Below are 23,537 nucleotides of genomic sequence, written 5' to 3'. Positions count from 1 at the left end.
AGGCCCTTCAGCCCACAATGTTGTGCCGACCATTGATCCTCATGGATGCACCCTCAAATTTCTGTGACCATATGCATGTCCAGCAGTCTCTTAAATGACCCCAATGACCTTGCTTCCACAACTGCTGCTGGCAACGCATTCCATGCTCTCACAACTCTCTGCGTAAAGAACCTGCCTCTGACATCCCCTCTATACTTTCCACCGACCAGCTTAAAACTATGACCCCTCGTGCTAGCCATTTCTGCCCTGGGAAATAGTCTCTGGCTATCAACTCTATCTATGCCTCTCATTATCTTGTATACCTCAATTAGGTCCCCTCTCCTCCTCCTTTTCTCCAATGAAAAGAGACCGAGCTCAGTCAACCTCTCTTCATAAGATAAGCCCTCCAGTCCAGGCAGCATCCTGGTAAACCTCCTCTGAACCCTCTCCAAAGCATCCACATCTTTCCTATAATAGGGCGCCCAGAACTGGACGCAGTATTCCAAGTGCGGTCTAACCAAAGTTTTATAGAGCTGCAACAAGATCTCACGACTCTTAAACTCAATCCCCCTGTTAATGAAAGCCAAAACACCATATGCTTTCTTAACAACCCTGTCCACTTGGGTGGCCATTTTAAGGGATCTATGTATCTGCACACCAAGATCCCTCTGTTCCTCCACGCTGCCAAGAATCCTATCCTTAATCCTGTACTCAGCTTTCAAATTCGACCTTCCAAAATGCATCACCTCGCATTTATCCAGGTTGAACTCCATCTGCCACCTCTCAGCCCATCTCTGCATCCTGTCAATGTCCCGCTGCAGCCTACAACAGCCCTCTACACTGTCAACGACACCTCCGACCTTTGTGTCGTCTGCAAACTTGCTGACCCATCCTTCAATTCCCTCGTCCAAGTCATTAATAAAAATTACAAACAGTAGAGGCCCAAGGACAGAGCCCTGTGGAACCCCACTCACCACTGACTTCCAGGCAGAATATTTTCCTTCTACTACCACTCGCTGTCTTCTGTTGGCCAGCCAATTCTGTATCCAAGCAGCTAAGTTCCCCTGTATCCCATTCCTCCTGACCTTCTGAATGAGCCTTCCATGGGGAACCTTATGAAATGCCTTACTGAAGTCCATATACACCACATCCACAGCTCGACCCTCATCAACCTTACTAGTCACATCCTCAAAAAACTCGATAAGGTTTGTAAGGCATGACCTACCCCTCACAAAGCCGTGTTGACTGTATTTGATCAAGCCATGCTCTTCCAGATGGTCATAAATCTTATCCCTCAGAATCCTTTCTAACACCTTGCAGACGACAGACGTGAGACTTACCGGTCTATAATTGCCGGGGATTTCCCTATTTCCTTTCTTGAAGAGAGGAATTACATTTGCCTCTCTCCAGTCCTCAGGTACGACTCCAGTGGAGAGCGAGGATGCAAAGATCTTCGCAAGTGGCGAAGCAATTGCATTTCTCGCTTCCCAAAGCAGCCGAGGACAAATCTGATCCGGGCCTGGCGACTTGTCAATCTTAATGTTTGACAAAATTTTCAGTACATCAGCTTCCTCTATCTCTATCCATTCCAGCATGCACACCTGCTCTTCAAAGGTTTCATTCACTACACAGTTCGATTCTTTCGTAAAGACAGAAGCAAAAAACTCATTTAGGGCTTCCCCTACCTCCTCAGGCTCCACACACAAGTTCCCTATGCTATCCCTGATCGGCCCTACTCTTTCTTTGACCATTCTCTTATTCCTCACGTAAGTGTAAAATGCCTTTGTGTTTTCCCGGATTCCTTCTGCCAAGCCTTTCTCGTGCCCCCTCCTGGCTCTCCTCAGACCATTTTTGAGCTCCTTCCTTGCCTGCATGTAATCCTCTCTAGCTGAACTTGACCCTAGCTTCCTCCACCTTATGTAAGCTACCTTCTTCCTTTTCACTAGAAGCTCCACCGCTCTCGTCATCCAAGGTTCCTTTATCTTACCCCTTCTTGCCTGTCTCAGAGGGACATATTTACTCATCACTCCCAACAACTGTTCCTTAAACCATCTCCACATGTCTATAGTTCCCTTACCATGGAACAACTGCTCCCAGTCCATGCTTCCTAACTCGTGTCTAATCGCATCATAGTTTCCTCTTCCCCAATTAAATATCCTCCCATTCTGCCTAATCCTCTCCTTCTCCATAGCTATGTAGAATGAGAGAGTGTTATGGTCACTATCACCAAAATGCTCTCCCACCACAAGATCTGATACCTGCCCCTGCTCGTTTCCGAGCACCAAGTCTAGAATGGCCTCTCCCCTCGTCGGCCTGTCAACGTACTGCGTTAGGAAACCCTCCTGAACACACCTTACAAAAACAGCTCCATTCAAATCTTTTGCTCGAAGGAGGTTCCAATCAATATTAGGAAAGTTAAAGTCACCCATTACAACAACCCTACTGCGTCCACACTTTTCCAAAATCTGTCGACCTATGCTTTCTACAATCTCCCTGCTGCTATTGGGGGGCCTGTAGTAAACCCCTAACGAAGTGACTACTCCCTTGCTGTTCCTAATTTCCACCCATACTGACTCAGTAGGCAGATCTTCCTCGACAATGGAAGCTTCTGTAGCTGTGATACTCTCTCTGATTAGTAGTGCTACACCCCCTCCTCTTTTTCCCCCCTCCCTATTCTTTTTAAATGTTCTAAACCCTGGAACATCCAGCAACCATTCCTGCCCATGAGAAACCCATGTCTCTGTTATGGCCACAACATCATAGCACCAGGTACTGATCCATGCTCTAAGTTCATCACTTTTATTCCTGATACTCCTTGCATTAAAGCAAACACACTTTAACCGATCCCTTGGTTCCTTCCCAGGAAAATCCTTCCCACTAGCTGGTCTACCTCTTGCTACTGCCTCACCTGCATCAACGCTCACCTCTGGTATACAGCTCAGGTTCCCACCCCCCTGCCATACTAGTTTAAACCCTCTCGAACTACTCGAGCAAACCTTCCACCAATGTGGTTGGAATATCAAACTTTGTCTTGACTCTACATTCCGAGCTAGGTCATCATTTACGTTTTAATCAGATTTCATTTTGATTTCAAATTACACCATCTGCTATGGTGGGATTTCAACCAGTTTTCTAGTGCATTACCTGGGTCTCTGGATTACCAGTCCAGCAACAATGCCACTGTGCCATTGCCTCCCTCCTAATGTTCCAACCTTTAACGCCCCTCAGCCTGAATGCTACACCTTAGTCTTGATTCCCAGTTGCATGGTCATGGTAAACTGATTAGCATATATGAAATGATTTTTTGTGATATAAATTATAGATGATTAAACGGTTACCTCCTCAGAAGGACTTTGATGCCAAGTCTGTGCTGGGTGCTGGCTCGATCTTTTAAAAGCTAAAAGAAAGATCGTTTGGTTATTGTTAATTAATTAAATAAACAAACAAACATTTTGTTATACAACAGAAAAATTATAATCAAGCCACAAGTAAAATGGCTGTTGTTTCAAAACCTACGACTTTTTCTACAAACATTTAATTGTTTTCAGAAGATGGTCATATCCCATGGTATTGCTCATGGTGGTCTAGGATTGCAGCATGACTTCTAGTGCTTAGCAACTTAATTTGTTGTTTATATGTCATAGCAAACTTTGTTCAAGTAATATGTATCATTTGATTGGCACAAGCTAAAATACTCTAAAAATATAAATTTATTTTTAATACCATCTACTTACTAATTTAATTTGCTTGCATCAACAATAGTTTGTACAAACTAATTTGTTCAATTTGAAGTCTGTTTCAAATTAGTAGATAATTTAAAGTTTATGAATACAAAGTTCAACTTTGATTAGGAGGATTCTGTTAAATTTATGTTTCTTGTTATTTCCTGTGGTAGGTTTCTAGTTCAAATTGAGGCCACACTAACAAAATTCAAACTCACAGATATATAATCATAAATATCAAAACACCTCAAATACCCACATTTGTCCATACACTGCTAAGAAACATGGCCTTAAATAACATGCAACAGCTTAACCAATTTGACATTAACGAAGTTGTTTCAAATCCAGAACTTTCAGATCATAACTATTCATTATAATGTTCATACCTAGCCATCCTATGAGAAATTGATTTTAGTACATTCCAGTTAAAGAATGAAAACTACAACTCCCATATAGCACACCACATTATTAAACTTCCCAAAAAAGGATAGTGCTATATAATTATGCTTCTTCAGTGTTAATGAGTTTCCCTGTCAATTGCATTGCATGGCATTGCTTGTATTTTTTTCCAGCTATCATTTGATATGAGTGATGTACCTGACGATTTTGATTATGGGCTATAACCCTTAATTCATATAATTATAAATATAATTCATGCAGTTCATTTCTTCCTCCAAGTCAGACGCCACTTGGAAGACTTACTGATATTAGCAACAGTGCATGTTTACTCCAGGCGTGGAACTTCAATATTCATCACCTCAAGTGGCTTGGTTGCACCACCACTGACCAAGCTGAACAAGATTGGAAGGACATATCCCTGGAGGTATACAGGGGATATAGGAGTTTACTGAAGAAGAAAATCAGGAGGGCAGAAAGGAGACAAGAGATAGCTTTGGCTGAGAAGATTAGGGTCAATCCAAAGAGATTCCTTTAAGTATATTAAAGAAAAAAAAGAGTAACAAGAGACAGAATAGGACTCCCCAAGGACCAAAGTGGAGATGTGTGGAGCTGCAGGAGATGGGCGAGGTTGTAATGAATATTTCTCCTCTGTATTTACTGTGGAGAAAGGCATGAAGAATTGGGAACTTGGACAAGTTAGTGGCAACATCTGGGGTCTAGTCATTTTCACAGTTGAGGCAGCATTGGAAGTATTAGAATTTATGAAGGTGGATAAACCTCCTGCTCCTGACCAGATGTATCCGAGAACAAAGAAAATTATAGCACAGGAACAGACTTTTCAGCCCTCCAAGCCTGCACCGAAATGCTGCCTGTCACAACTAAAACCTCCTACCCTTCCGGGGTCCATATCCCTCTATTCCCATCCTATTCATATATTTGTCAAGTCGCACTTTAGAGGTTACTACATTATCTGCTTCCATTACCTCCCCTAGCTTCGGATTCCAGGCTCCCACCACCCTTTGTGTAAGCAAAACAAACGTGCCTCTTGCATCATGTTTAAACCTTGCGCCTCACACCTTAAACCTATGGCCCCTAGTAATTGACACTTACACCCTGGGAAAAAGCTTCTGACTGTCCACGCCTTTTATAATCTTGTAGGCCTCTATTGGGTCGCCCCTCAATCTCTTTCATTCCATTGAGAACCCAGGTTTCTCCAACCTCTCTTCATAGCTAATGTGCTCCAATATCAGGAAACATGCTGGAAAATCTTCTGTACCCTCTCCAAAGCCACACATCCTTCTGGTAGTGTGGTGACCGGAATTGAACACAATATTCCAATTGCAGCCTAATTAAGGTTCTTTAAAGCTGCAAAATTATCTGTCAATTTTTAAACTCAGAGCCCTGGCTGTTGAAGGCAAGCATACCATATGCTTTGTTGATGAGCTTCACCACCTGTGTAGCCACTTTCAATGATCTGTGTACCTATACATCCAGATCACCCTGCCCATTAGTACTCTTAAGGGTTCTGCCATTTGCTGTACATTTTCCATCTGGATTAGACCTTCCAAAATGCATTACCTCACATTCTTCCAGATTAAACTCCATCTGCCATCTCACTGCCCAAGTACCAACTGATCTATATCCTGCTGTATCCTTTGATGGTCCCCATCACTATCTGCAATTCTACCATCAGCAAACTTACTAACCAGACCAGTTACATTTTCTTTCAAATCATTTATATATATTACAAAAAGCATGGTCCTAACACTGATCCTTAAGGAACACCACTAGTCACACTTCTCCATTCACAAACACACCCTTCCACTAATAAAAGCTATCACACTAATAGATTAATAAAATTCATCTTGCAAGCTCACTTTTGATCTTGTGCAACTTTACATCCTGTATCAGTCTGCCATGCGGGACCTTGTCAAAGGCTTTAGTGAAATCCACGTAGACAACATCCACTGCCCTACCCTCCTCGATCATCCTTCGTCACTTCTTCAAAAATCTCAACCAAGTTAGGGAGGCACGACGTCCCCTTCACAAAACCACGATGCCTCTTGCTAGTACGCCCACTTATTTCCAAGTGAGTACTGTCTCAAAGAATCCTTGCCAATAATTTCCTTACCAATGACAAAAGGGTCACGGCCTGTAATTGGTTGGATTATCCTTGCCACCTTTCTTAAGCAATGGAACAACACTGGGTATTCTCCAATCCTTGCAGACCCCCACGCCTGTAGCCAGTGAGGATACAAAGATTTCCCTCAAGGCCACAGCAATTTCATCCCTTGCCCCTCTCCATATTCTGGGGTACATCCCATCAGGCCCTGGGGACATATCTACCTTAATGTTTTTCAAGACCCCTGTACTTCCTCCCTTTTGATCTCAATATGACCCAAACTATCTACACACTCTTCCCCAGACTCATCATCCACCAAGTCCTTCTCTCTGGTAAATAGTGATGCAAAGTACTCATCTAATACCTCGCCCATTTCCTCTGGTGCAACACACAAATTCCCTTCCCTGTCCTCAAGTGGGCCAGCTCATTCCCTGGCTACCCTCTTGCTCTTTATATATGTATGAAAAGCCTTGGGATTTTCCTTAATCCTGTTGGCCAATGGCTTTTCATGACCCCTTTTAGCCCTCCTGACTCCTTGCTTAAGTTTCTTTCAACTTTCCTTGCATTCCATCCTTGCTTCATGTATTCCCAGCCTCCTAGCCTTGATAAATATTTCCTTTTTAGTTTTGATTAGGCTCACAATATCTCTCATTATCCAACATTCCCTAAACTTGCCATATTTATCCTTCATCCTTAAAAGGAACGTGTGGCCCCGAGTTCCCAGCAACTTACACTTGGAAGCCTCCTATATATCATGTTGATTTACCCTCAATCATCTGCCTCCAATCTACATTCTTTAGTTCCTAATACTGTTGTAAAATTAACCTTCCCACAATTTAGCACCTTCAACTGACAACTATACCCATCTTTATCCATCAATAGCTTAAGTTTACTAAATTCTGACCACTGTTCCTGAGCTGCTCCCCTAGCGAGACATAAACCACCTGGCCAGACTCATTCCCCAATACTAGGTCCAGTTCGACCCCTTTCCTTGTTACTTACTGTTTCATGAAGCCCTCCTGGATGCTCCTGACAAACTCTGCCCTATCCGAGCCCCAAGCACTAGTTGAGTCCCAGGTAATAAATGGGAAGCCAAAATCACCCATGACAACAACCCTGTTTTTTTTTACATCTTGGCAAAATCTGCCGACACATCTGTCCTTTTATCTCCCTCTGGTTGTTGGGAGGCCTATAGTAAACCCCAAACATTGGGATTGCACCATTCCTGTTCCTGAGCTCTACCCATATTGCCTTACTGTATGAGCCATCTGAGGTGTCCTCTCACAGTACTGCTGTGACAGTCTCCTTAACAAGTAGTGCAACTCCCCAACCCCTTTTACGCTTTTCTCTATCCCGCCTGAAACATTAAGTTGCCAATCTTGTTCCTCCCTTTACTAAGTCTCTGTAATAGCAACAACATCACAGTTCCAAGTACTAATCCAAGCTCTAAATTCATCTGTCTTACCAGTTACACGTCTTGCATTGAAACAGATGCACTTCAGTCTACCAGACCTGCTTTGTTTTGCAACCACACCCTGTCTGCTCTTCCTCTGAACCTTACTGGCCCTACTCTTGTCCCCTTTCAGCCAATTCAGCTTTGCTTTGGTTCCCAGACCCTGCTAAGCTAGATTAAACCTCCCAACCAGAATATTTGTGCCCCTCCAGTTTAGATACGACTCATCCTTCTTGTACAGGTCCCGCCTGCTCCAGAGGGGTCCCAAAGGTCCAGATATCTGAAATCCTCCCTCCTATACCATCTATTTAGCCATGTATTGAGCTGTACAATCCTCCTACTTCTATCCTCACTGGTATGTGGCACAGGGAGTAATCTTGAGATTATGACCGTGGAGATCCTGCCTTTTAACTTTCTACCCCAATTCCCTGAACTGCTGCTGCAGGACCTCGACACTCATCCTACCCATGTCGTTACTACCAACATGTACTACAACCTCTGGCTGTTCACCCTCTCCCTTCAGAATGCTTTCTGCCTGTTCAGAGACATCCTGGGCTCTGGCACAAGGGAGGCAATACACCATCCTGGAGTCTCTTTTACATCCACAGGAGCACCTATCTGTAGAACCCTGCAAGACGTTATAGAAAATATTGCTACCTGATATATTTGCATCGTTAGCCACAGGTAAGGTCCTGGAAGACTGTAAGGTTGCAAAATGTTATGCCCTTATTCAAGAAAGGCTGTAAAGAAAAACCTTAGAACCACAGACCGGTAGGTCTAACATCACTGGTAAATTATTTGAGAAGATTCTGAAGGATGAGATATACATGCATTTGGAAAGGCAGGGTTTGCTTAGGAGTAGTCAGCATGGCTTAGTGAGTGGGAGATCATGCCTCACAAATTAGTTCTAGCTCTCTGATGAAGTGACAGGAAAGTAGATGAGGGCAAGACGGTTGAGATAGTCAGTATGGATTTCAGTAAGGCCTTTAAGGTTCCATTTGGTACGCTGCTCTAGAAGATTAGATCGCATGGAATCCTGGGAGAGCTGGCAAAATGGATACACAGTTGGCTTGATGGTAGGAGGCAGACAGTAGTGAAGGATGCTTGTTGGACTGGAGGCCTGTGACCACCGGTGTGTCTCAGGATCAGAGCTGGGCCCACTGCTGTTATCCATATCAATGATTTGGATGAGAATGTACAAGTCGTGATTAGGAAGTTTGCAGATGACACTAAAGTAGGCAGTAATGTGGACATAGAACATAGAATAGTACAGCACAGAACAGGCCCTTCAGCCCACGATGTTGTGCCGACCATTGATCCTCATGTATGCACCCTCAAATTTCTGTGACCATATGCATGTCCAGCAGTCTCTTAAATGACCCCAATGACCTTGCTTCCACAACTGCTGCTGGCAACGCATTCCATGCTCTCACAACACTGTGTAAAGAACCTGCCTCTGACATCCCCTCTATACTTTCCTCCAACCAGCTTAAAACTATGACCACTCGAGTTAGCCTTTTCTGCCCTGGGAAATAGTCTCTGGCTATCAACTCTATCTATGCCTTTCATTATCTTGTATACCTCAATTAGGTCCCCTATCCTCCTCCTTTTCTCCAATGAAAAGAGTCCGAGCTCAGTCAACCTCTCTTCATAAGATAAGCCCTCCAGTCCAGGCAGCATCCTGGTAAACCTCCTCTGAACCCTCTCCAAAACATCCATATCTTTCCTATAATAGGGCGGCCAGAACTGGACGCAGTATTCCAAGTGCGGTCTAACCAAAGTTTTATAGAGCTGCAACAAGATCTCACGACTCTTAAACTCAATCCCACTGTTAATGAAAGCCAAAACACCATATGCTTTCTTAACAACCCTGTCCACTTGGGTGGCCATTTTAAGGGATCTATGTATCTGCACACCAAGATCCCTCTGTTCCTCCACACTGCCAAGAATCCTATCCTTAATTCTGTACTCTGCTTTCAAATTCGACCTTCCAAAATGCATCACCTCGCATTTATCCAGGTTGAACTCCATCTGCCACCTCTCAGCCCATCTCTGCATCCTGTCAATGTCCCGCTGCAGCCTACAACAGCCCTCTATACTGTCAACGACACCTCCGACCTTTGTGTCGTCTGCAAACTTGCTGACCCATCCTTCAATCCCCTCATCCAAGTCATTTAATAAAAATTACAAACAGTAGAGGCCCAAGGACAGAGCCCTGTGGAACACCACTCACCACTGACTTCCAGGCAGAATATTTTCCTTCTACTACCACTCGCTGTCTTCTGTTGGCCAGCCAATTCTGTATCCAGACAGCTAAGTTCCCCTGTATCCCATTCCTCCTGACCTTCTGAATGAGCCTACCATGGGGAACCTTATCAAATGCCTTGAAGTCCATATACACCACATCCACAGCTCGACCCTCATCAACTTTTCTAGTCGCATCCTCAAAGAACCCGATAAGGTTGGAGGCATGACCTGCCCCTCACAAAGCCGTGTTGACTGCATTTAATCAAGCCATGCTCTTCCAGATGGTCATAAATCCTAACCCTCAGAATCCTTTCTAACACCTTGCAGACGACAGACGTGAGACTTACTGGTCTGTAATTGCCGGGGATTTCCCTATTTCCTTTCTTGAAGAGAGGAATTACATTTGCCTCTCTCCAGCCCTCAGGTACGACTCCCGTGGACAGCGAGCACGCAAAGATCTTCACAAATGGCAAAGCAATTGCATTTCTCATTTCCCAAAGCAGCCGAGGACAAATCTGGTCCGGGCCTAGCGACTTGTCAATCTTAATGTTTGACAAGATTTTCAGCACATCAGCTTCCTCCATCTCTATCCGTTCCAGCATGCACACCTGCTCTTCAAAGGTTTCATTCACTACAAAGTTCGTTTCGCTCATAAAGACAGGAGCAAAAAACTCATTTAGGGCTTCCCCTACCTCCTCAGACTCCACACACAAGTTCCCTATGCTATCCCTGATCGGCCCTACTCTTTCTTTAACCATTTTCTTATTTCTCACATAAGTGTAAAATGCCTGTGTGTTCTCCCTAATCCGTTCTGACAAGCCTTTCTCGCGCCCCCTCCTGGCTCTCCTCAGACCATTTTTGAGCTCTTTCCTCGCCTGCCTGTAATCCTCTAGAGCTGAGCTTGACCCTAGCTTCCTCCACCTTATGCAAGCTACCTTCTTCTTTTTGACGAGAAGCTCCACTGCTCTCGTCATCCAAGGTTCCTTTATCTTACCCCTTCTTGCCTGTCTCAGAGGGACATATTTATTCATCACTCGCAACAACTGTTCCTTAAAACAGTCTCCACATGTCTATAGAGCCTTTACCATGGAAAAATTGCTCCCAGTCCATGCTTCCTAACTCATGTCTAATCGCATCATAGTTTCCTCTTCCCCAATTAAATATCCTCCCATTTTGCCTAATCCTCTCCTTCTCCATAGCTATGTAGAATGTGAGGCAGTTATGGTCACTATCACCAAAATGCTCTCCCACCACAAGATCTGATACCTGCCCCGGCTAATTTCCGAGCACCAAGTCTAGAATGGCCTCTCCCCTCGTCGGCCTGTCAACGTACTGAGTTAGGAAACCCTCCAGAACACCTTACAAAAACAGCTCCATTCAAATCTTCTGCTCGAAGGAGGTTCCAATCAATATTGGGAAAGTTAAAGTCACCCACTACAACAACCCTACCACGTCCACGCTTTTCCAAAATCTGCCGACCTATGCTTTCTTCAATCTCCCTGCTGCTATTGGGGGGCCTGTAGTAAACCCCTAACAAGGTGACGACTCCCTTGCTGTTCCTAATTTCCACCCACACTGACTTGGTAGGCAGATCTTCCTCGACAATGGAAGCTTCTGTAGCTGTGATACCCTCTCTGATTAGTAGTGCTACACCCCCTCCTCTTTTTCCCCTGAGGACGGTTTTATAAATTGCAACAGGAGCTTGCTCAGCTGCACAAGTGGGTTGACCGATAAGTGTGAAGTGTTGCATTTTAGAAAGTTTTAAAAAAAGGAATTTCATGGTGAACAGTAGGTCCTTGAGGACTGTGGTTATACAGAGGGACCTTGGAGTTCAGGTGCATGGTTCTCTGAATGTGGAGTCACAGGTGGACAGGGCACAGAAGAAAGCTTTTGGCACACTGGCCTTCAGTCAGGACACGGTGTAGAAATTAGGAAGTAATGTTGCAGTTGTATAGAGTGCAGAAGAAATATAAGAATGTTGCCAGATCTCAAAGGACTGAGTAATAGGGAGAGGCTGGACAAGCTATGATTTTTTTTCTTTACAGCATGGACACAATGTACTCAAGTCTTTTCTCCAGGGCTGGGATCGAAGACTAGAAGGCAAAGAATACATGGGAACCTGAGGGGCAACTTTTTCACACAGAGGGGGTACACATATCAAATCAGTTGCCATTGAAAGTGGCTGAGGCCAGTATATTTACAAAGTTTAAAATTCATTTGGACAAATACATGGATAGGGAAGATTTAGGCCAAGTGCAAGGAAATGGGGTTAGCATGGATGGACATTTTGGTCAGCATGGATCAGTTTGGGCCGAAGGGCCTGTCTCCATGCTGTAGGACTCTGACTATGACTGTACAACTGCCAGACAGAATCTGTGACAGGTTGTGACAGATCAAAAATAAAATGAGGTAAATCCTACTTGACATCATCCATACCACCCTAAATGTTGTACATGTATCTATTGGCAGTGAGAGTGAACGCTACAAAGTGCACGTGATGTTGGAGGCCTATCTTCACAGAGGACACCTTCCATCATACCTTATGAACTAACACTTTGCTGAAACACAGTCCCAGAACAGAACTGGCTGTCCATATTGCACCAACAGGTCAGCGTATCAGCAGAATTCTTTTCAAACAATCTTTAGTCTCATGTAGGCCAATACTGATTCAATGAGGGCTACAGGACAGTAAGCCAAGATTAGAAGTAGTAACAGGAATTTTAAAAAAAAAAATTATTCATTCATGGTGTCATTGTCTAAGCTGTTTTTTAAAAACCTATTCCTAATTGTCTCGAGAATGTAGGACAAAATCCTGAAATACTTTTCCTAATAACACTGAGTGTTCGTACACCACATGGACCACAGAGGTTCTAGAAGGGTGGCTCACTACCAGCCTCCCAACAGAAAGTGAGTATACAATAAGAGCGAACATTGCCAGAATCTCACATATCTTAAGAAAGTTAGAAAAAAATTGTTGCCAAGTTGAATGCAAATTTAATATCTAATATGCATGTAAAATACAGTTATAACAAATCAGCTAGAAACATGTAAACAGTATATATTATATTAAAAGTATATAGTATTACTATATTATAATGTAACATAATATAATGTACAAATGTAACAGGAGTTTTCATTATTAAATGTCTGAAGCATTTCAAACAGGGATCGGGTAATTTAGCATCCGCTTTCGTAAAAAAAGTGATTACATAGTCATACATTGTGACATGAATTTAGTTTTCCAGTGCTGTGGTGGTTGTTGCCCTCCTATACAGCTCTAAGAATGGACAGTCTACAGTAGACATCTCAAGCCAGTGGAGCAGTACCACCAATATTGCCTGCACAAGATCCTGCGAATCCGCCCCAAAGAAAGACGCATCAACACCAACATCCTTTTCCAGGCCAACATCCCCAGAATTGAGGCACCTGACCACCTTGATCATCTACATTTGGCTGGACACACTATCCTCACGACTGACACGAGACTCCCCAACCAGGTGTTTTACACACAGCTCTGAAATGGCAGATGGATACAGGAAGTGTTTCAGTGATACCCTTCACTGCCAAAGTTCAGCACCCCCCTCCCCCGACACGCGCACATGCACACCAGAGGCCCAAGTCTGCCTAAACTGGATGAGGACAATCCGGGAAGGCATCAAGCAGGCAGAGACTTGCCATCATGTAAAATGGAAGTCAGGCCCCAACAGTGTAAGGAGCACACTGCCACATCAGTGCCTCACCCACTTCGTTCCACAACCACCTTCTGCCCCAAGTGTAACAGAGTGCTGCAGAGGTTCTGTACAGCCATTACGGACTCACCCTGAGTGTTGAAGACGGTCAACCTCAATCTCGTTCTAGTTTGAGGAAGGTTCACCAGATCCAAAACATAAACTGACTTTTTTTCCCCCCCCCCAACAGATGCTGCCAGACTGAATGAGCTTTTCTAGCAACTTCTGTTTTTGTTCCTGATTTACAGCATCCACAGTTCTCTCATTTTTTTTATCCTCACTTTAATGATGAATTTAATCTTATCCCAGCATCTATTCGTGTGAAGCAAGTATCGTTCAAAGAACGTTAAGAAGTTTAAGCATTTGAATCAATCAGTCTTGTGGCCTTTGCTTGAATGCACGTAGATTTAAAAGAACTGAATAATTTAACTGGATTTTTTTTGTGGTGAATGCTGTCTTTTGGATTTTTTAAAACCTGCCTAGTGAACCAAATTATTTCAAAATTAGTTTATTTTACTTAATGAAATATTCCAGCAAACAAACAGGCTGATAGGAAGGCTTCTGCAGTGATTTATATTGTTCAGGTACCTCAAATTTTCCAAAGAACTTCACAATTAATTAAAACACATCTGGAATGCAATTATTGTCAAAGTAAATTGGCTGTCAATTTTGTCTATGTCAAGGTCACAAAAAAAAAGCAATGAGATAAATGATGAAATAATTCATTTTTAATAATGTTTTGGTTGAAGATTCCTCGAGAACATGACAGAGTAGATGTGGAAAGGTTGTTTCCCTACGTGAGAAACCTAGGACCACAGGGCATAATCTCAGAATGAGAGGTTGCTCATTTAAGACAGATAAGGAATTTCTTCTCTCAGAAGGTCATGAATCTGTGGAATTCTTGACCACAAAAAGACTGGGTCTGGATCACTAAGTATGTTAAAATCTGAGGTAGACAGATTTTGGATCAGAAAGGGAACGTAGGGTTATCGGAAAAGGCATAAATGTAGAGTTGAGTGCTATTCAGATCAGCCATCATCTTATTTAATGGTTGAGCAGACTCAATGGGGAGCACAGTCAACTAGCTTCTGCTCCTCTATCTTATGAAAACAAAGGTTTGGCCTGGACACAGAGAACTCCCTGCTCTTTTTGGAATCATGGCATGGGACTTGGTACACTAGAGCTGGCAAATTGGGTATGGCATCTCATCCCAAAAATGACTTTCCTAAATTTTCAAAATTCCATTATAAATCAAAGGCAATGAACAAAAGATTGTGTATTATCGTGTACATATAATTGTGGTACATTGCACATTAAAGGATTCCTGAGCCTCCCACCATATTCTTCTCCTCTCTTCTTTACTGAATGTGGTCACCAAATTCGATGTTCTGAGGGTAATGTAGTGATTATCTTCTCCTTTGCAGACATAATATAATTTGAGTGGTCTGCCCACCAACGTGCACTGAATAAAAATATATATATGCACACAAATGAAAAGTATGCTGGTAAACCAGTGTACTACAAAAGGAATCCTGTCAATAATTCTGACATTTGCTCCAGTCCAAATATAAGCCACAGAAGGAAGCCAGAGAACAGAAAATGTAGACTTAAAATAATTATTTCACAACAATTCATTCAGCTACTGCATTTAAAAGCGTACCCATATACAAAGTAATTTAAGTAATACACTGTTCAGCAGAACACTGACAATCTGCTTTAAATACTATTTTAATGCTTACCTTTGTAAAGTTAACTGCAGTGGGAATAGAGATACTGAGTTTTGTAAGCAACCTCATTATAGTATAAAATATGTTACATTTTGAATAAAGATTAACATTCAAATTATACACACAGTGCTTTGCAGACATACAAATGGACCTACCATCCATGATTAATGAATTCTTTATGGGAGTAACGACTGGAGCTTTGTAAGTCCTGCTGGAGACTTTTATTTTGTCGCCAGTTTCTCTTCCACTGCTCCCTAATGAATCAAAGAAGAGGATTATTTAATATCTCCACAACTTGTAGCATTGGCAAATATGACCAAACAATACAATTAGATTAGATTCCCTACAGTGTGAAAACAGGCCCTTCAGCCCAACAAGTCCACACCACCCCTTGAAGCATCCCACCCAAGAACCTACACATCCCTGAACGCTACGGGCAATTTAGCATGGTCGATCCACCTAGCCTGCACATCTTTGGACTGTGGGAGGAAACCTGCGCAGACACGGGGAGAACGTGCAACCTCCACACAGGCAGTTGCCTGAGGTTGGAATCGAACCAGAGTCCATGGTGCTGTGAGGCTGCAGTGCTAACCACTGAGCCACCGTGCCACCCAATTTTTGCGGTTATTTTCCATCAGGTCAGAAACATGTCTGTTTTTCTGAATGTTAAAAGGAGACCACTTTAGGTTGGAACAGAAGCTGTTAAACAATTAAAATATGTTTAGAAGCATTAAGAATTTTTTCAAGTTTAGAATAAAAGTTCATAGTTCAATTTAAATTACCAACTGATCTATGTCTGCGTAGTTCTTGTGGACTCATTACCTAACATGGGCTATTTCAGTTACCTACAAAATGAACAATGTGTGCTTTGAAAATGATCGCTGTAAAATTATCTCCTTGATTAAACATCACTTAAATGGATATGATGTAAAAACAAAACATTTCACAGATCATGATGGGCAAGTCAATTACCTTATATTCATTCATGGAAGAGGGTGTTGCGGCTAGTCCAGCATTTATTACCTATCCCAAAGGCCAGTTAAGAGTCAACCAAATTGCTGTGGGTCTTGAGTCACATGTAGGCCAGATCACGTAAGGCTAGCAGTTTCCTTCCCTAAAAGGACATTGTTGTAAAAACCTTCACTAATCAACTATGGTTTTATGGCCATCATTAAACTCTTAATTCCAGATTTGTATTGCATTCAAATTCTACAGTCTGCCATGGCAGGTTTTGAATCCTGAACATTACCCGGGTCTTCGGATTGACAGTCCAGTGATAACACCACTAGGCCATCACCTCCCCATAAAACTGAACAAATACTTCCAAGAATGGGGATTAATTCATAGACTGAGTATAAAATGTGAATCACCAGCGTAAGTGGGCAAAATGAAATAGGCAAAAAAAAAAGTACGGTTGTTTCCTTTCCTTGTGAAAATTTATGAATGTGAACCTTGAATAGCTTGCTGAGACAGATGTCCAAAAAAAACTGAATTATGCATGTTAAATTGCAGTTTAGAGTTACTTTTTAACAGGTGCCTTTTGATCTTATTCCTTGTGTTACATCCCATATGAACAAGTTTTATTCTTTGCACAAACTGGTGGGGTGCCAAGTTGCAATCCATGAATTCACTCTATCCTTATCCATCCAACTGTTGTCAAAAATATACACAAAAACACCAGCAAAAATTGACATTTGAAAATTACCAAATGCTTTACGACATCCCTACAGTCCAGTCCCATCCTGAATCTTGTCTTCTGCTGTCCCATGGTTTTCACTAAAACTGTTTCTGAAAGTTTCCATTCCATTGTTTAAAATGCTTGGCAGATTGAAATTCATTGTCAATGCAGCATAGTTTGTATTGATGCGTTTGCCAATGTCTGATGAATTACTAGAAACTGGTTAATTTTGGCATCATGGTCTCTTGGTACTCTGAACGGCATTTTGCCACAAAGCAGACATTTTTCATCCATAAGAAATGGCTTCACGAACCAGCTGTTGCTCTGAAATCTTTGCTGGTCTGATTTGGGCCATTTAAGTGACAATATATCTATTCCACTTCTGTTAACAATGTAACCATTCTGACAATTTTGGAGAGTTCACTTCAACACATGCTTCCCAAGTTTAGGTCAGTGGCTGGTCCCTCTTCGTGGGCGATTTCTTCTTCCATTGTATTCACTAACACCAGATTCTCTTGCTGCACTATATTTTTTGATAATTTAGCAAATGTTATGAATTTTAGCTTTAAACCAGCTACAAATTTCATTTTATTTTGCTGAGAGGACCCATTTGGGTTCATTGCTCATCTTGCATAACTTTAATAGGGAAGCTTTTAACTTAACTTTTATAAAAATACAACGAAAATCTATGATGAATAAAAAGGTGGCCCCTGTGGGGACTTTCCTTCATTAGTTTTAATAACCAAGAGAAGAGAGAAACACAAATTACTAACTTACATAAATAAGGCCTATCTACTGCCATTCATTATCATTTGGAATTATCTGTACCAGTATCATGATGATTTTTACAATGAATGCACCCCTAATGCAGCTCACAAAATTGACTAAACTGACACAACAGAGAGAAGCATACTTGGGTGACAGTTATACAGTTTTGGGGTATGTTTGGGACTCTACCACAAATGACTCACAACATGGTAACTGAATTGTTATAATCTGTTTTTAATTTATTATTTTATTTTAAGGACTGCATTCTTTGTAGTTTTAAAGGGGCATAAAGCAGTTATGTATGATTAGCAAGGAGATAATTATAGCTATAACATTACAAAAACTTTTCCAAGTCTATCCAAACTTCCAAAAAATCTTAAACAAGTCATCTTAAACTAAGTTATTTCATAATATGGATTTTTGAGCTATCAATAGAAATCTGAAATACTGGATTAGTACTTGACTGCAAATCCACAGCTGAGGCTTTACAGTTAACAGACGTAGCTCAATTTAAGAGACACATTAATAGTGACGCGCCCTAGGCTTTGGGCCCCAAGTTCACTACTCTTCGTGGTTTTTAATAGACATCTCAGTATTGTGGAGAGTACAGTTAGCAGTCTGGATATGACACCAAAATCTGTGCAAAGGTTAAAGCAACAAAAGACATAGAACATAACAGTACAGTACAGGCCCTTCGGTCCTCGATGTTGTGCCAACCTGTCATACCGATCTCAAGCCCATCTAACCTACACTATTCCACGTACATCCATATGCTTATCCAATGACGCCTTAAATGTACCCAAAGTTGGCGAATCTACTACCGTTGCAGGCAAAGCGTTCCATTCCCTTACTACTGAGTAAAGAAACTACCTCTGACACCTGTCCTATATCTTTCACCCCTCAATTTAAAGCTATGCCCCCTCGTGCTCGCCGTCATGAATGAAATCAAATTAATAAAGATTTAGATGTGCATGAGAATGGGCCATGGTCAATGGATATGAAAGAGATCATGAATTGTTTTAAAGGCAATACTTCTTGACTAGTTTTAAATAGACTATGCCAGGCTAAGTAAGGCTGCTATCAATCACATGATTTGCAAATTTGTTAGAACTCCGGAAATTTCCATCAATATAAATTCAAGGAAAAAGCTAAAACACCATTCTCCTGAAGCCTTGAACTCTATTTTCAATAAATCCACAAAAGAAAGTAGACAGCATGTTTTCCCAGCCAAGAGTGGCAGCAAAAAGAGACATTAAAACTATACTGCTGCAAAAAGCCCGATTGTTCACATCTACCTCATAAAACACGTACTGATTTTTGTTAATATTAATACATTAGTATATTTGGCTCATTCAGGAACCATGTTACATGACCAAAACTACCTGGTCTCAAGAGATCAATCATAATTTCTGAACCCTATGATCTCAAACTGCTGGTAACATGGTACTGTAGACAGATTCAGTCAACATAAAACTGGACTCTGCCTGAAAGCTAAGTCTGTGTCAAGACCTAGTTTCTGTGAAAGAAACATCGCATTCCCCTGAAAAGTGAAACAATTCTTTAAGCTAATCTCACACAGCTGCACTTCCATCACATTAAAAAGAATAATCTCCAACTCCTGCCTTGGATAGCTGAATCTGCCTGAATTTGAGCACTACTGGGAAACAGCCCTCACTGGCCACCACTTTCTGGACTATGAATTAATATTAATTTCTTCAGGTTTTAACATTATTCCCTTTCCTTTCAGTGTGTGTCATTGGAGGTCACTTTAAAGCTAGACTTCACAAACAGAGGGCAAACTGCTCCTCCTATGACAAGCCTTCATATGACAGAGGGTTTTGAAGATGCTCTGACACATGAGGGCTAGTCATATAAAGGAGCAGTTGAGAACTTTGGGTCATACTCAAGGGAGCTCAGAAGGATGAGGGGGTATCTGGTTGAAAGTTACAGGATACTGACAGGCTTGGGTAACATGGATATGGAGAAGTTGTTTCCACAAGTAAGACAGATTAGGACTCAGGGTACAGCCTCAGGGGCAAAGAGGCAGCTCTTTAGAGCTGAGATGACCAATACTGCCAGGAGTCCTTATATCACGAATGACGCTTGGAGCTTCTCACTTGTCATCTGAGTTTGCTGAACTAACTTTATCATGTCCAACCACTTCGAATGGGTGTCCACAATGACCACGAACATGACGCCCACGAACATGACGCCCACGAACAGGGCCAGAATAGTCAATATGCAACTGACTCCAGAGTTTACCTGGTCGTTGTCACGAATGTGGGGGTGCTGCACGTTGGCACTCTGGGCACTAATCAACCAATGCAGCTACCAACCCCAGCCACCAGACATAGCTTCTTGCTAACAGCTTCATCTTGGAAACCCCTGGATGACCCTGACAGAGTTCAGCCAGTATCTGGCAGTGACCTTTACTCAGAACAACAGCTCCCCACAGTAATCTGCCATCCTCTATGGGATCTGGTCTTGCCGGGTCCAGAAAGGTTTCAATCTGCATTGGCCCTTCAGTTTCCCCATTACCACAGCTCTTTCAGTTTTGCTAAGACGGGATCTTTTTGCGTCCACATTTGGATATGGTCAGTGGCGACTGGGTTTCCAAGCAATTTAAAAACAAAATGGGCTCTTCCAGGGGAGGTATTAGCGGTGGAGTGTCTGCCACAGGGAGGCAGCTCAGGTCATCCGCATTAGCCACATGTCTTTTCTATTTGGGCATATATGTTCGGCATCAGCCACAGTGTAAGAAGCATGTGTTATCGGGTGTTCCTCTGTTTGGCCGCCAGTGAGCCAATACTACCCTGATGCTCTAAAGGGGAGGCAATGCATGTGAGCACTACCTCTTACATCGCATCATAGTGGGCCAACACCTTAGATGTCAATAGCTGCTTTTTCACCTTCCTAAAGTCTATTTCTTGGCTATGTGACCATTTCCAAGGATGACTCTTTTCAGCAGCAGGTAGAAGGGTGCCAAGATGGAGGCCAGGTTACCTCTGAATTTTCCGTAATAATTCACTAACCAAAAGGAAAGTACTAAGCTCTGGTACACACATGGAAGCCAGGACTATTTTGATCACCCTCACTTTCTCTTCCAACAGTTTCGTTGAATCTGTAACCCAAGCAGGGCACTTAGGGCGCTGACAACACACATTTTTCCTTTCTAAGGCACATGCCTGCCTGAGAGAAATGTTTAAGCACAATGCCGAAGTTCTCCAAGAATGTCATTCAGATAAATGGTAACCTGGAGTAGACCTTGTAAAATGTTCTCCAATCAGCTAGAGAAGGGTGCAGACTGGTGATACCCCAAATGACAGTCTTGTATGTTGGTATAAGCCCTTATTACTTGTAGCGTGCATCCAGTTGCAGTTGCAAGTAGGTTTACTTCATGTCCAGCTTTGTAAAGGATAGCACCCCCACCAACTTTGCGTACAAATGCTCTAAACGATTGGATTGGATATTTATACAGCTGTGAGAAGCTGTTTACCATTTGCTTAAAATCCCCACAAAGACGAACTGAGCTGTCAGGCTTCACAAGCGGTATGACTGGTGCTGCCCATTCTGCAAAGTGCACTGCTTTAATGATTCCTTCACTCTCCAGCCTCCTGATTTCTGTCTCTATTTTGCCTGCAAGGCAATAAGCACTGGGTAGGCCTTGCAAAATCTTTGAATTGTTTCCTGGTCAACATACGAAGTGGCTTTGGCCCAACTGATAGTACCAAGCTCTTCCTGAAATACTCCTGGGTATTTCACTAGGACTTCACTGAGGCAGCCATTTTTTTAAAATCGAAAAATATTAAGCCAGTCTAGGTGAATCTTTCTCAACCACTTTTGTCCCAACAGGCTCGGACCTCAGCCCTTAGGCTGTAACTCTACCGACAGTTTCTCCTCACCTATGAGAAGCAAAGCTGCACCTTTAAGCTGCAGCTGGCTCCCTAGTGTATATTCTCAGTCTGGCGGAGGTCTTGCACAAACTTAAGAGTTGGAGTCCCAAGTGAATCTTGTTAAAGATCTATTCTGCAACCACAGATACAGCTGTACCAGTATCAACCTCCATGGGAAATGGATGACCATTTAGCCAAACATTAATTTTAATCTATTCTGATTTGGACATCGCTAAGCAATTTAATTGTTCCAACCCACATGTAGGGGAAACTTTTCAGGGTGAGCACTCTCCTGGGTAATTTTTTTAAATTCAAGTCAGGCCTTGTAGGACTCTTTTGCTGTCTCAAGTCTACATACCAAAAGCACCTAGAATGGCTTGCTGGCTCTGTTCCTGAAGAAATTTTTAGCCACTTCGCTGAACCCCGGCTTTGTTGTAGGGTTCTGCTGTGGGCTGGCCAAGGGTCCCTCTGCTCAAGATATGTCCTGCATGGGGCTCTGCAATTGTCTACACTCAAGTGGTGTTCCCCAAGCTCAGTTGGGCAGGTGAGGGAGTCCAATCCACTGGGATACGCCACTGCCTGCATTTTTTAACAACAAAGCCAATTGCAGTGCCTGTTTGAAGTCCAGTTGGTTATGTCATTAATCCTACATACCAAAACAGTCTCATAACCCAAAATCACATGCCTCTGCCAGTCATCTTAAGCTCATCAAAAATCCCAAAGCTGGATTCCACTGGTTCTCGAACGGCTGAATAAAACTGATAGCACCTCAGAATTAGAGAACGTTTGGGCCGTAATATTTCTTAACCAACGCCATCCACTCTTGGATGGTTTTAACGTGTGGTGCCTTTTGGAAAGTTAAGGCCCTTGTAACCAAAAATGCTGGAGGTCCACAAGCAGTCAGAAGGATTACTCATTGCTTTTCATCTGTCGCAATGTCACTTGTCTGGGAAAACAAAAACACATTCTTTTCAAATACTGGGTTTAGTCTTCGACAGCAGGCTCAAATGAGTCAACTTCCCAAATTAAGGTATGATACCAGAAATGCTTACCCCCAACTCCAAGATGAATGTTGCAAGAGAATGGTCTTCAGGCACGTCCTGTTTTCTCCCGTCACAACTGGAATAACTGCACAGAGGCTGATATTCTGTCACCAACTCACTTGTTACCTACTTCTACACAACACAATGGTCATAGCCAGTGGGCTCAGAATCAGTCCCCTCAATTGAGGAGGTTCTAAATCTCCTGTCCGAATTTGTCAGCTTGGGCTTTCCTGGTTGGCCCAGGTTAACAACCCCAATCAAGGTCCACCTGTTTCCAATCACTACAGTGACTCATTGCCATTGTGGGCTGTGGAGGCAAAGTCATTGAGACTATTTAAGACAGAGAGGCCTTTGATTAGTAAGGGGGTCAAGGGTTATGGAGAGAAGGCAAGAGAATGGGGTTGAGAAATACATCAGCCATGATCAAATGAAAGTGCAGATTTGATAGGCTGAATGGCCTAATTCTGCATCTATATAGTATGGACTAAACAAATTGCAGCCTGTTTCAAATGACTGAAACAATTAAAACACCTCTGCTTACCCTCAGAATGCAAGAAAAGTAAGCGTATCAACCTGCTTGCCTCACCCATTGTAATAGCCATACAATAACAAACAGCCGTAGATAAGTGTAATTTAACGTGACCCTATAAAAATGACTCAGAACATAAGCTTTGGTTGCAGGTAACACAACTGAAAGAAAGAGAGTAAAAATGTTGCTGATGTTACCCATGCTCAGATCACTAAAAGTTCATGACTAATGTAACTGTGTTGATTGAAA

At 42.5% G+C, this 23,537-nt stretch overlaps 1 protein-coding gene across 2 annotated transcripts in view; it reads right to left on the bottom strand.

Moving 5' to 3' along the window:
• mre11a (MRE11 homolog A, double strand break repair nuclease) overlaps positions 1 to 23,537 on the bottom strand; it is a 100,382-nt gene that overhangs the window by 5,513 nt on the left and 71,332 nt on the right. For both annotated transcript variants that reach the window (XM_048533545.2, XM_048533547.1), the window contains 2 exons: positions 15,533 to 15,631; positions 3,318 to 3,376 (listed from right to left, as the gene is read on the bottom strand). In XM_048533545.2, the coding sequence (XP_048389502.1) occupies positions 3,318 to 3,376; positions 15,533 to 15,631 (158 nt within the window). The remainder of the gene's footprint in view (positions 1 to 3,317; positions 3,377 to 15,532; positions 15,632 to 23,537) is intronic.

The sequence above is a fragment of the Stegostoma tigrinum genome, chromosome 6 (genome assembly GCF_030684315.1).
Source record: "Stegostoma tigrinum isolate sSteTig4 chromosome 6, sSteTig4.hap1, whole genome shotgun sequence".
NCBI lineage: Eukaryota > Metazoa > Chordata > Chondrichthyes > Orectolobiformes > Stegostomatidae > Stegostoma > Stegostoma tigrinum.
Note: the sequence above shows the minus strand (reverse complement) of the source record. Positions and strands in the feature narration are given on the sequence as shown.